This window comes from Diceros bicornis, chromosome 6 (assembly GCF_020826845.1).
Source record: "Diceros bicornis minor isolate mBicDic1 chromosome 6, mDicBic1.mat.cur, whole genome shotgun sequence".
NCBI lineage: Eukaryota > Metazoa > Chordata > Mammalia > Perissodactyla > Rhinocerotidae > Diceros > Diceros bicornis.
Genome location: NC_080745.1, coordinates 35,638,554 through 35,651,463, shown reverse-complemented (window position 1 = coordinate 35,651,463; position 12,910 = coordinate 35,638,554). Strand labels below are relative to the sequence as shown.

Genomic DNA, 12,910 nt, shown 5'->3' with positions numbered 1-12,910 from the left:
TTTACGGGGACTCAGGGAAACCCCCGGAAGCAGCTGGCGCTGGTTGCTTGGGGGCCAGTGGCTGCCAAGGTGAGGGGTGGTGTTGAACTTTGAGAAGAAGGGGGAGCTCTGAGCTCTGAGACCCCGCCTCTTAGAGACTGACCATCTTTGAAGGCTGTCAGCTGCCTGCCCAGCCTAGACCCCACCTCGGCTGGAGGGCAGAGGTCACCAGACGGCTTGTTCCTGTTGAGTGGGTGGAGAGGGCCGCAGGAGGCTCCAGGAGGGGGGTGTTGTCTGGCTTGCATTGACACAGGCTCTGAGCCTGGCTTTGCTCCTCTTGTGTCCCCCCTCGGGCTCTGTTCTCCTGGAGCCTGTGCTGTGTCCAGCCCTCCCAGTGACCCTGGCAGGTGAGTTCACCTCTTTGACCTCACTCTTCCTTTCTGGAAAGCACAGATTGATTTAGGTAACCCCAAGCAGTCTGTGATGCAGGGCTTAATGACAATGCAGGATGCGAGTGCTAGTCATTCACTGGTTCTGCCAACATTTGCTGTGCGCCTCCTGAGTGCAGGCGCGGTGCTGGGTCTGGGGGTGCCTCATGAACAGAGCACGGGAGACCCTGCCCTCGGGGAGCCTGCACTCCAGTGAGGGAGACACACAGTGAACAATCCACAAGAGAAGGTCGTGGTGGGTCGGGTGGTGATATGTCTGTTGGGGAGGGGTTTGCAGTTTTACGTAGGGTCTGGGTCAGGAAGGGACTCATGAGAAGGTGGCATTTGAACACAGACCTGAAGGGGGTGAGGGAGGGAGCCATGCAAACAACATCCAGGCAAAGGATACAGCAAGTGCAGAGGCCCTGAGGTTGGAGCTGCTTGGTGTGTTTGAGGAGCAGAGGGAGGGAACGGGGAGGGGCAGGAGAGGAGGTCAGAGGTTGTGGGGGCTGAGGCAGATTGGATGGGGCCTTGTCTGGGATCACACAGACGCATTACAGGGACTTTGGCTTCCACTCTGAGTGCCGGGGGCCAGCGCAGGGTGCTGGGCAGAGGAGCTGACTTAATGCTCTGGTAGAGTCACTCTGGTGCTGTGTTGAGAATAGACAGCAGGGGTGGGGGTGATGGTGGTGGCAGGGAGGCTAGTCAGGGGCTGTCACTCAGGTGAAGTGGCCTGGACCAGGGTGCGGAGAGGTGGGCAGCTTCTGGGAGCGTTTGAAGTAGAATCGACGAGATTCCCTGATGGGTTGGATGTGCGGTTGAGAAGGGGAAAGTCAAGGAGGAATGTTGGGTGTGGGCTGAGCAGCAGGAATGATGGAGTTGCCCTAAGATGGGATGAGATGACCTGGGCGGTGAGTACCCATTGACCCCACTGGGCACCAGCTGCACACCAAGTCCTGGTCAGACCCTCCAGCCGTGAGGAGGGGGAGATACAAACCTGGTTATAATCTGGTGCCTGCCCCAGGGCTTATCACTGTCAGGACCTGATCGCGCCTTGGCGAAGCAATTAGAAACCCTCAAGACGGAATGTGATGCCATATTTAATGAAATGGTTCAGACTGAGAGCGAGAGGCCGGGAGGCTGGGGCTGTGGGGCGGAGCGCGCAGAGCCCGCTTTGGGAGAGTGGAGGCTGTCCTAGGCCTGGAGGGACAAGCTGAACAGGGCCAGGCCGGGCGGAGGGGAGAGCATTCCAGGCAGGAGGAGGAGGGGGTACCAGCACAGAGGCAGGAGTGAGGCCTGGGCTGGTGAAGGGGCTACGGTGGTAGGAGAGCTGGGATTTTGGAGTTCGTGTCCCAGCTTGGAAGGCTGTGACCTTGGGCGGTTACTTAACCTTGCAGAGCCTCAGCTGCAAAACGGGGTGTCCCTGTTCCTTCATGGGGTGGCTGGGAGAGCGCATTAGAATCTAAGAATCAGATCTGGATATGACTTGCTCAGCCTGGCACGTGGCATGCCATAGGCCCTGAACACACCTGGGGAGGCTCGCCAGCCCTGCTGCAGTGGGCCTCTCCCAGATGGCCCAGCAAAAGCAGAGCTTCAAGAGAGTCACTGCTGGGCCTGCGTTGATGCCTGGCAGACTGCAGGTTCGAGAGGCCTGGCCAAATTTCCTGGGCTCTTCTATTTTAGGGCTCAGTCCCGATGGACGAGGAAGCCTTGTCTGGCTCTCCCGCAGCTAATGACAGCCTGGCCTGCCGGGCCATTTAAAAACAGCTCCACTGTGTTTATCGACAGGAGGCGCCTGGCCTGTCCTTCCCAGACGGTGCCAACATGGGGTGACTTTAAGGAAACCAGGGCCTTGATGGGAAGATGGGTCATTGTCTCAAATCACAGACTGCGATCAGGCAGGATATGTCCACGGAACCTTCTGGGGGTGTCAGGCATCACCTTTACCCAGTGGTCTGAATTTAGAGATAATTCTACCCTGCCTTGCCAGGAGTGCTCAGAAGGAATCATTCAACCTCTGTGTTCCCAGTAGTCCTCAGACTCAGTCCTCGGTGGTGTCTCCCAGGGCAGCAGGCCTCTGTCCCCACGGGAGTGGGGGACGGAGAGGATAGGGCTGGTGTGGCCCTGTCCACGGGCCAAGCCCGGAGCTGGGGCTTTTCTTGCCCACAGGATGTTTCTTCTGAGCTCTTTAGTTGAAATTTCAGTTTAAAATGGCTCTTGCCTGGTGGGACGTCGGCCACAATTTGTATTTAGGTAAAATCTTCTTTTTGGTCCACTACCTAATTTCTAAACAAAATTGCATTCCTTTGAGCACTTGGTTGGTTGGTCCTTACAACAACAGGCGTCCTGCCCCCACCCCGCCCCTGCCGTCTTGCTGCAGCAGCTCTGAGGCCATTCCCAGCCTCCAGTCACCAGCAGCCTTCGCTGGCTGCTTTGTCTGTAGGGTCAGGACGTGGTTTGGCTTCCACACCTGCTCTGGGCCCCACTTCCGGCCATCGCCCCTCCCCTGCTGCCATAAGCCTCACTCTGACTCCTTGCCTCCTCCTCTCAGGGCATCTTTCTGCCCTCTTCCTCCTAGTCCCCCTCAGATGCCTCCTCCTCTTTGATGGCCTCCCTGGTCCAGCTACCGCCCTGCCTGGACCCCATGATCCGGTTGTTCTGGGTGCTATGCATTGTCTTCTGCCTCCCCAGACGCCAGACCGCGGCGTCTCTGCGGGCGGGGCCTGTGCGGGCTTCGCTCTCGAGGTGTAGCCCTCCCTCCCATTCCATGAGTGATTGGACCACGTGGCTCTCCGTGGTTTCAGGTGCTTCCTCATAGCTTACTTTACTGAGTAGTCCTGCCTCCAGAAACGCGGTGGCTGAGAGTTTTGACGGCAAAACCAGGACCAGAACTCAGTCGTGTCTCCCAGGGAGTCAGAGCACTGGCTGGGGCCCCTCGGCCCTCCTGGGCCCCGTCCTCTGTCCGCCTTGCACCCTCGCCCCCACCCCCAAGGCCCCAGAGCTCCTCTGGATGGTGTGGGTGGGCTGGCTGTGCAAGTTACTGTCCACTCACGTGACCCCAGGAGCAAAGACAGCAGAGGCATCAGAGGCTGAGTCACCCGAGCAGAAGTGGGATGTGAGGGACCACAGGCCTGGCAGGCAGGCCCACTCTAGCTCGTGGTTCTTGGGGCTGTGTGTCATGTCATGTCAAGAGGGTCCCACCTGGAAGCCTTCCTGCGATAGCCTGGAGGAGACACACGTAGGCTGACTCTGCCTGTGCACGAAGGCTTCCAGCTGTGGCCCAGCTGTTGGGAGACTGCCCATCCTGGTGTCCAGGGGCCTGGGGCTGGCTGTGCCCTCCTGCGGATGTTCCAGATGCTTGAGGGGTGGCCCCTGTGCCACATCCTCTTCCCGGAGCAGAGGAGCAGAGAGAGCTGCTCTGGCGGGGGGGCCTGGGCATGGGGGGGGGGTGCCAGGTGAGGCCTGGTGTTGACTCTCCCGGCAGGCGGCCCATCTGTGGTGGTGAGAGGAGCTCAGTCCGTCATGCTGGCAGAGACACTCTGCGGGGGGAGAGCTGGCTCTGTGTGTCCTGGGCCTTGTCCCCTGCCTGCCCTGACCCCTACACAGAGAAGAACCTCAAGAGGACCCCTTGAGTCCCCTTCCTCCCAAGCATTGGTCTCCCATGAGTCTTCTGCTAGCAGGTCACTCCTACCCCCAAGCCTTCAGTGGCTCCCAGCCCTAAAGGCCCGGTGCTCAACCCTGGCTACAGTCACCGGGAACTTTCGAATTCCTGCTTCCCAGGCCTGCCCCTTGCAGATTCTCATTTGATTGGTCTGGGGTGGGGCCCAGGCGTCTGCATATCAGAATTGGGAAGCTGGCCTCCAGGATAGACTTCCCAGGCATGGGGACAGCTTCCATAATTGGTGCCAGCCTACTTCCCCTTCTTGTCGCTTCATATCTTCGTTCCAGCCAGGCCAGCCCCTTTCCACTCCCCACCTGCTGGGCCCAATCCTCACCTCCATGCCGCCCCCACTTGGTGCTTGCTCTCTCCATCCAAATCCAGCCAGGCCCTCCTGGCCCAGCTGAATCACATGCTCTCTGGGAAACCCCTCGTTAATTGCCTGGCTGTCCCTGCTCTCCCCAGTGCTGGCCTGGTATCATCCTCCTAGAAGGTGCTCAAGATTGCTTGTTAAAAACATCACTGCCCCCACGACATACTCCCCCAACGCACACACCTGAGTGCTCTCCCCTCCCTGAGCTGCTGCATCTCTGGCTGATCTTACCCCTGGTGGCCTCTCTGCAATCTGTCCCCAGCCTTTGGGAGGGTGAGGGCTGGGGTCTGAGGGCCATAGGCATGCCGTCTACCTCTGATCCCGAACCATTTGAGAAATAGGCAAGAAGTCAGTTAGGGACCACTCGGGATCAGAGGGCAAGCTGGGGTTTCTCCCCGTACTCCCCGCTGTGAGCAGCTGGGGGCCTCAGAGCCCAGGCCGGGGCAGGGGAGAGGGTCCATGCTGCATCCACAGTCAGAGCGCCGAGACCTTAACCTTGCTGACCGCTGCCCCGGCCCCCTCCCGGGTCACTGATCAGAGCCCTTATAGCCACCCTTCCCTGAGGGAGGCCTGAGGGGTTGGGAGAGAGAGGAGCCGAGAGTCTTTCCTCTAGTCCTGAGGGTTGGGGGCTGGAGGAGGAGCCGCTGCCAGGAGCTGGCGATAAGGGTCCTCCCAGTGGTTAGAGCTGGGCATCAGTCTCGGGGTCTGTGGGGTCTACCACCCGGGAAGGCCTCTCTACACCTCAGGCGTGATGGAGGAGGCCTGCATGGAGCTTTCCTGTGGCAGCCGGTCCTTGTCTGGTCGCCCTTGAACAGGATGGTGGTTATAATTTCACAGTGAGGAAATGGGGGTTCAGGGAGGCCGGGTGACCTGTCCACACCTCCCGGGTAGGAAGTGGACGCCCTTGGCCTTGCCGTGTGAATCCCTTCCTCCTGTCCCCACCCTGGTGCTGTGAGTGTGTATGTGTGTGTGAGTGGTGTGTGTGTGTGGGTATGTGTGTATGGGTGTGGTGTAGGTGTGTTTGGTGTGGTGTGTATGTGTGGGGTGGGGGTGTGGGGTGAGTGTGTGTGGGGTGTACGTATGTGTGTGGTGTGTATGTGTGTGTGGGTGTGGTGTATGTGGGGGTGGGTGTGTATATGTGTGGGGTGGGTGTAGGGTGAGTGTGGGGGTGTATGTGGAAGTACGTGAGTGTGTGGTGTGAGTGTGTGTGGTGTGTCCATGTGTGCTGGGTGGGGACGGACCTGCACACTGACTGCCGCCCCGCGCCGTCCTCCAGGCTAAGGCAGCCAAGTCGGAGCAGGAGGCCCGGAGGCTGCAGCTGCGGAGCCTGCAGTACCTGGAGCGCTACGTCTACCTGGTGCTCTTCAACGCTTACCTCCACCTGGAGAAGGCCGGTTCCTGGCAGCGGCCCTTCAGCGCCTGGATGCGGGAGGTGAGAGCGGGCTGAGGCTGCCCTGAGCATCGCCTGCAGGGACCCGGTGACAGGCCTGTTGAGTGGGAAGCGTTCTCATCTCTCACTCTTGCATTTGGCTGAGATTTTGTCTTGTTCGGCCTTGGGTCCCCAGCAAGGCGTCTGCTCTTGGCAGGCAGTGAGTAAAAGTTTGATGAGTGAATAAATGAGTGAATGAATGAGGAGGAAGGAGGAGACAAGGCGTGTGGGGAACAGAACAGGGCAGTGTCCTACTTCCTGCCCAGTTTGTGTTCACCCCTTACCTGCTCTGCGAGGGGCAAGATGGCATGGTGGCCCAGCCTCTGCCACCTCCCAGCTGTGACCTAGGAGAAGTTAGTTAACCCCTCTAACCTGCCGCCCTCAACATTAAAATGGACATAATGTTGACACTGTCCCCACTGCCTCAGAAGGTTGTGGTGGGGCCTCCAGGAGATACACACAGTGCTGTCTGCCAGACCCTGTGCTGGGCCGGTCCACCTTAAATGGATGCTGTTACTCCCCCATTCTACAGAGGAGGAGACTGAGCACAGAGAGGTTAAGTACCTTCTTCATGGTCAGCGTTAGAGCCAGTTGGTTGGTTCCAAGTCCACCATGTCTGGCCTAAAACCCTGCCCTCACATTCCACCTCCGCCGTCCTTCTCTGCTTGGCCGCTCGGCTCTTCTCCAGCTCGGCTGGTTTCAGAGGCAGAGCTGCCACCTCGGCACCTCTAGGCCAGGAGAGAGGCCTCCTTCCCTCCCCAGCAAAGCGGCCTGTAATTACCCTCTGCCAGGAAGCTGCCCCTGCTGACCTCACCAGCCCAGCCCTGGCGGCTCTAATCTGGACTCAAGGCTGGCATTAGCTGCCATGGCGCAGGTGGGCGGGAGGCCGGTGACCCCAGCCAGAGGGGGTCTAGGAAGGGTATGGGGGCTTAGGCAGGTGTGAGATGGGTTCAGAGCTGTAAGGGGATGGAGGCAGGGAGGCCACTGCAGTGCTCGGGGGCCAGAATGGTGCTACTGGGCAGTTGTGGTGAAGATGAGCCTTGAGGGTGGTCCTCAGGCTCATGAGTGGGAGTCAGGAGACCCGATGGGGGGTGAGTCACACCAAGGCCACGGCAGGGCCCCCTCTGAAGCAGGCCTGGGCTCAGCTTCCTCTTTGAGCCCCTGGGTGGGATGGAGGTGGTGGGGGACCTAGGACGCTTCTGCTCGGCTTCTGCTTGGAGACTGGAAACAGAGAGCCAGGGGCTGGGGAGACGCTTGCCTCCAGGCAGGAGTGTGGGCTCCAGCCTCAGGGGCCCTCAGCCCCTCTCTCCTGGGATGAATGGAGGGTGGGGGTGAGGGTTGCCCAGGGTCCTTTGTTCTGAGTGGAGCCTGCATCCTCCCCAACCCCCAGGATGGTGGGGAGAGAAGGGGGCTGGTTGATGGGTGGCTCGAGTCTGGGCCAGGGCCTGGGTGACAGGGTTGTGGGGAAGTAGGGGCCGCGGCTGAGGCCTATGTGGGCCTGCCCGGGGTCCAGCCGGAACTCCCAGCCAAGGGCTCTTGTTGGCTCCTGCATCCACACTACCCTCCCCAGCCCTCCCTGCGGGCCCCAGCTGTAATGCCCTGTGCTCCTGGGAGTCCCTGTGGAGCGTCGAGGCTGCATGGGCACAGGGCGTGCTCAGCCGCCGCCGCTGCTCTCCACTTGCTGTCTGCTGAGTGCTTTCTGTGCTTCTGTAGCCTCCACGACGGTCCTGGGAGGTAGAGACTGTTACCCTGTCATAAGGAGACTGAAGCTCAGAGCCATTAACAGAAGTCAAAATGTACACTCGGTCAGGGCACTGAGCTGGCGGGAGGCCCAGACTCTCCTGTGTGCTTTGGAGCCCATGAGGGGCGGACGGCATGGCAAAGGGGGCAGGCTGACCCGAATGACACCCTTTCTCACTGGAACGCTGCCCCCATCTGTTTTCCTCCCAGGTGGCATCCAGGGCCGGAGTCTACGAGATCCTCAACCAGCTGGGCTTCCCAGAGCTCGAGAGCGTGGAGGACCAGCCCTTCTCGAGGCTGCGCTGGCGGTGGCAGGAGCAGGGCCACAGCCCCGAGCCCTCCGCTGCTGGGGACTTCCTGTAGGACGTGCTCCCCCGGCCCCTGCGCCTGCCCCCTCCCGCAGGGCCCCACGCAGGCTGGAAGCGTGAGAGGTGCTCTTCACTGGGAGTGGCCCTGAGGCCGTGATTCCCCAGCTTCCCAGAGAGACTGGGGTGGGGTTGGGACCCGTTTTGAAAGAGTTTTTTATAGGACAATTAGCACACAGTTATACCTTGTAACGGCAGGCGTGTGGACAGCCCTCCAGCGAGGCCCACTGTGCGCCTTGCAGATGGGCGGTGTCAGTCCTCTAAGGAGCTCACTCCCCAAGGTGCGAAACCAAGCTACTGGCCACTTCCGTACAGAGCAGCTCTGACAGTCCCTGGCGCCCAGCGGGCCGGCCAGTGCTGGTTTCCTTCTCTTTCTTTCCCTGGCTACAGCTGTCCTGCTTGGCGTCTCCCCTTTTGCTGTCTGAGCGCTCCAGGGCTGGGCCCCTCGCTCTCTGGGGAGTGGATGGCGCTCCGGGTGGATTTGTTACTTTAAAGGCAGCTTTACCCAGTTTTCTTGCCTCTGGTACCCCATCTCCAACCTGGAGACTTCAGGAAGGACAGCCACGTGGTGCGGTGGGTCCGCCGAGGCCTCTGCCTCTCTCTGCTTCCCCTCCCCTGGGGCTGGCAGGACTGCAGGTTTCCAGGACTGGAAACATCAGCGAGTCTCTCTCAGGGGAGGAGAGAGCTTCCAGAAGATGGATGCAGCCCTGTGGAACAGGCCTGCTCCCTTTCCCCGGAGCTTGGGCAGGAAGTTCTGAGGAGGCCAGAGCCCCCTGCTGCAGGTCCCTCTGCTCATGCTCCCTGCCCCACCAGCGGAGGATGGCCCCAGACCCCTACCTGCTGCAGCAGGAGCCCCCAGGACTGTGGGCACCCCGAGTGAATCAGGGAGTGTGTGACAGTGGGCTAAGGATGGCGCAAGGCGTCACGTGGATCCCAGGCCATCCTCGAGGAGCACCGTTGAGCTGCCTTCCAGTGGGAGCTGAAGGGAACAAGTGCTCTGCGTTAGCGGCCGGGATCAGCTCCGTCCAGACAGCGGGAAGGCTGCTCAGAGAGGCAGGCGGTGTGGATTCAGTCTTGCAGCTCTGCCTCTGGGGACTGGTGTCTGCTGGAACTGGGGGCTGAGCAATGCAGAGGTGTCCACCTGGCCTGGCTTGTCAGGGCCAGGGAGGCCTTTCTGGATGGGCGCGCGCACTTCTACAGAGAAATGGGCTGGCGTGTCTCCGGGCGTGATATTGGAAAAGGGGAGGAGAGGCCGAAGTTGTTCACATCTACCTAGTATTGGAAAATATTTGACCATCTTGGATGAATTCTTTTGCAAAACTACTGTATATCTGTTCACTACCTTCTCAGATTTGTTGTTTTTGTTTTTATTTTTGCATGTATTAAAAAGTTTTAATTTCTTTGCAGACAAGGTCTAGATGAGGGATCAGAGATCAGGGCTGAACTGGGAGGGCTCCTTCGTGTTCTTACGGTTGGCCCTGACTTTCAGCTGTGCTGCAACCACTGGCCGGTCACTTCACCTCTCTGCCTCAGTTTCCCCATCTGTAAAATGGGAGAATAATACTTGCTTACCTACCTCACCGGGGTGTTGTGAGGATTCATTCGTGATTTTTTTTTTTTTTTTGTACAGAGCTTTTGAGCATTAAAAATGGCTAAATGTGAAGTGTGCCTGCCTGCTGATGTCTTCAGTGTGGGGCAGATGTTATGGTACTGATGCAAGCTGGGGTCCCTGCTCTTTCAGAGTAATGGTGGGTGGGCAGGGTGAGTTGAGAGCACCTGCCCTTAGTGCTTCTGATTCTCAAAGAAGGTAGGTTTTTACAGATGTCCCTCTATTTCATATCTCCAAACTCCATAAGCATGTCGCTATGGATGCCCAGGGCTGTCATGCTGAGCTCCTCCTTGAGGAAAGCAACATAACAGACTAATTCCTACTAAAGTGTGAAGGGCTGCTGTATCCAGGGAAATGGAACAAAGTGGAATTTCAGGGGCTATGAAGGAGGGTGGACCTCAGCCTCCACTTCCTCCTCTCACCCCCCCCCTTCAGGATGCTGGAACACACTTGCATTGAGAGACTGGTGTGTAAAGAGGCCATGGGGAAAGTGAGGCAGAGAGCACTGACCCCAGAATTCTCCCCAAGCTCTTCCAGGATTAAGGGAAGAAGGCCTTCTGGGTTGTAGTTCCGAGGTCAGCTGGGGTGGTCAGTATGGAACCCAGAGCCCGCACTGCGCTAGGGTTGGTGATCTCCCCATCCTGGGAGGGAAGGCCTCCCGGGGTCATTTCCTAGTAGTACAACAGAGTCAAGGATGCTCCGTGTGGCTTCTGAGTGTAGAGGTGTGTGCTCCAGGATATGTGTGTGTGTGTGTGTGTGCGTGCGTGCATTTCTGCAGTTCTCTGCCTGGGACGAGGGGGTCTGGGTGGGGACACACAGGAGTGGGTGGGTGTGTTCACGTGTGTCCCCGAGTTCTGCAGGCCTGCGGCAGCCTGTGGGAGGACATCCAGTAGTGACACAGATGGGACAGGCTCACATTTCAGTACCTCCACTGGTCAACATGGTCTGAAGCCTTTGGTTAAACAAGTGAGTATGTGTCTGACTTTAGACCAGTGCCCAACACGGAGTAAGCCTGCGGTCAGTTTTAACCAACTTTGCAGAGCTCTCTCCAAGCCCTTTGGGGTGCTCAGGCGTAGTCCCCCACTCACCGACATGTCTGGTCACTGTCAGGCGGGCATCCGGGCTGCTCTAGGAGGTCAGGCATTGCCGATGCCCTCCCCCGCCTCAGGTGCCCTGGCTGGGAGGTGTCACTGGAACGAGCCCTTGGGTCTGTGCTTACTTGTAGCTGAGGATCCCGACTGGGTCACTTGGTTGAGCTGCCCCCTGAGGACCTGGTACCCCTGGCCAGTGACCTTGATATGCCTGGCTCCCACTCCCTCATGATTTGTTCTCTCCTGGAGGCTCCCAGGTCTTCTGGGGTCCGGCCACACCAGTTTGCCACCATGCGCAGACCAGACGGGCCTTAGCTGGGTCCTGCTGGGACCCCGCCTGGCTCAGGAGTGTACCTGTGGGTGGTAATGAGCGCACGCAGGGTTCTGTATATAAGGGTGGGTGTGCAGGGTGGCGATACTGGCACGTGGGCTGTGAGCAGTGATTCAACGAATGAAAACTGGGCTGTGTACAGAGACAGCCCTGCCCTCCCGGAGCCTGTGGCATTTCAGGGAAGAGAGTGAACACGTCACTCTTGCTGGGCGTGGCGAGATCTAGGATGGCGCGGGCGCTGGTGCACAGGGGCAGTGAGGTTCCTGATCAGAATTCAGCCTGGGGCTCCGGCCTCCATTGCTCTCTTCTTGAGGAGCTCCTAAGACAAGGAAACACTGATGGCGTGGACCCTGGGGGCAGAGGGCTAGGGGGCACGCCGTGCCTGGGATCCGGCCACCACACCCCAGGAAACCCTACAGCACTGATGGTCTGAGCTCTTCTTGACCTCCCTGACCCTCCCATCCCTTGGCCAGACTCCAGGAATTGGCCATACTCCGTGGAAGGGCATCCCCCCAGGGGTCCCTTGGTTTCTTTACTCTTCACAAGGACCGGTTTAGGATGAGCTGAAAGAGTGAAGGCCCACCCAGAGGTGGCCTGCCTGATCCTCTCCTGTGGTGTCCAGTACGGGGGCCCCCAACTTCGCCTGCAGGGTCAGCACAGTCATATCTTCTCATCGGTTTTATCTTACAAAAAGCTGTTCATCTTTTATTCGCATGAGTGAGGTGTGATCACATGCTAGTTGTGAAAATTCAACGAGTATCTTTAACCTCCCACTTTCTGCTCCACTCCCCCCCTCCGGTTATAGGAGGGCCCCTTGTGACCAGTGCAGCCCTGTGGGGTGGTCGGGCTTTTCTCCGGGCTGCTCCTCTGGCCATCTAATACTGTGTGACACACACACCCCTTTCTGCTCAGGCAGCAAGAGTGGTTCCAGCATCCATCCCCTGGCACTTAAGATAGTGGGTGAGCCACCCTGCCTCTCGGAGGCTCAATTTCCTCAACTCTCAATGGGATTAAGATACTCATGTTGTAGGGTGAGATCAGAGTTAATGTGGCGAAGAACCACGTGCCATGCCTTACAGCAGTATTCCTGCAGGAATTGCCTTTTTCTGTGGAGTTTATCATGACACCTGGAGCAAAGGAGTCCAGCTGAGGTGTCACTGAAGTAGTGACCAGGAGACAGGAGGCTCCTTAAAAGTCAGGGGAGCTTGAGCGAGTAGGCAAGTGACGGCAGGGGGTCAGTTGGTGCCCCCAGCTCTCAGAGATCACCCAGGTCCCTCCGCCCCTAGAGGAGCCAGTATGAGGGGACAAAGGTACTCCTTATGTCTCATGTAGTCATTCTCTTAGGGAAGCCTCCATGACTTCTATAAGGACCAGAGCAGGGCTAGGGCAGCCTGGGGCGCGAGGTGGAGGCTGGTGGGCCAGGGAGAGGCCTTGGGAAGGGCTGACTTGGCGGTGTCCCAGAGGAAGCCAGCAGTGGGCGAACCCTCGATGAGCCTAATGGGAGAGTGTTTCCATAAGTTTGTCGCAATTGGATTAGGGCAGACAACCCGGCTTCCAGAAAACCCCCCTGTCTTTGCATGGCCCAGGATAGAGCAGAGTAGGTCAGGAAACTAAAGGTGACTTGAGTTCTAGAGTTTGCTGGGGGCCCTTCCTGAGGGGGCTGCCCTTCTTGTGAAATGTCAGAATGATCCTGCCCCTCTTGTCTTGAGGTGGGCTGAGGGAAAACAAGGAAAAGCTGTCTCCCTCTGCACCTTGGCCTGATGGAGGGCAGGACAGGACAGATGCTAAGGCCTGTTGGGGACTAACACCACGCTGGGCCCTGCATCAGTTCTTTACATGCACTATCGTATTTACAGTTAGGAACGAGGCCGAGACTACGACATTTACAGATGAGGAAACAGCGGGTC

At 58.5% G+C, this 12,910-nt stretch overlaps 1 protein-coding gene across 5 annotated transcripts in view; it reads left to right on the top strand.

Moving 5' to 3' along the window:
- The window catches only part of PALD1 (phosphatase domain containing paladin 1), a 92,664-nt gene extending 83,031 nt beyond the window's left edge, over positions 1 to 9,633 (top strand). For all 5 annotated transcript variants that reach the window (XM_058543263.1, XM_058543262.1, XM_058543261.1 and 2 more), the window contains 2 exons: positions 5,715 to 5,870; positions 7,818 to 9,633. In XM_058543263.1, coding sequence (XP_058399246.1) covers positions 5,715 to 5,870; positions 7,818 to 7,970 — 309 coding nt within the window. In that variant the 3' untranslated portion in view covers positions 7,971 to 9,633. The remainder of the gene's footprint in view (positions 1 to 5,714; positions 5,871 to 7,817) is intronic.
- The last annotated feature ends 3,277 nt before the right edge of the window (positions 9,634 to 12,910 follow it).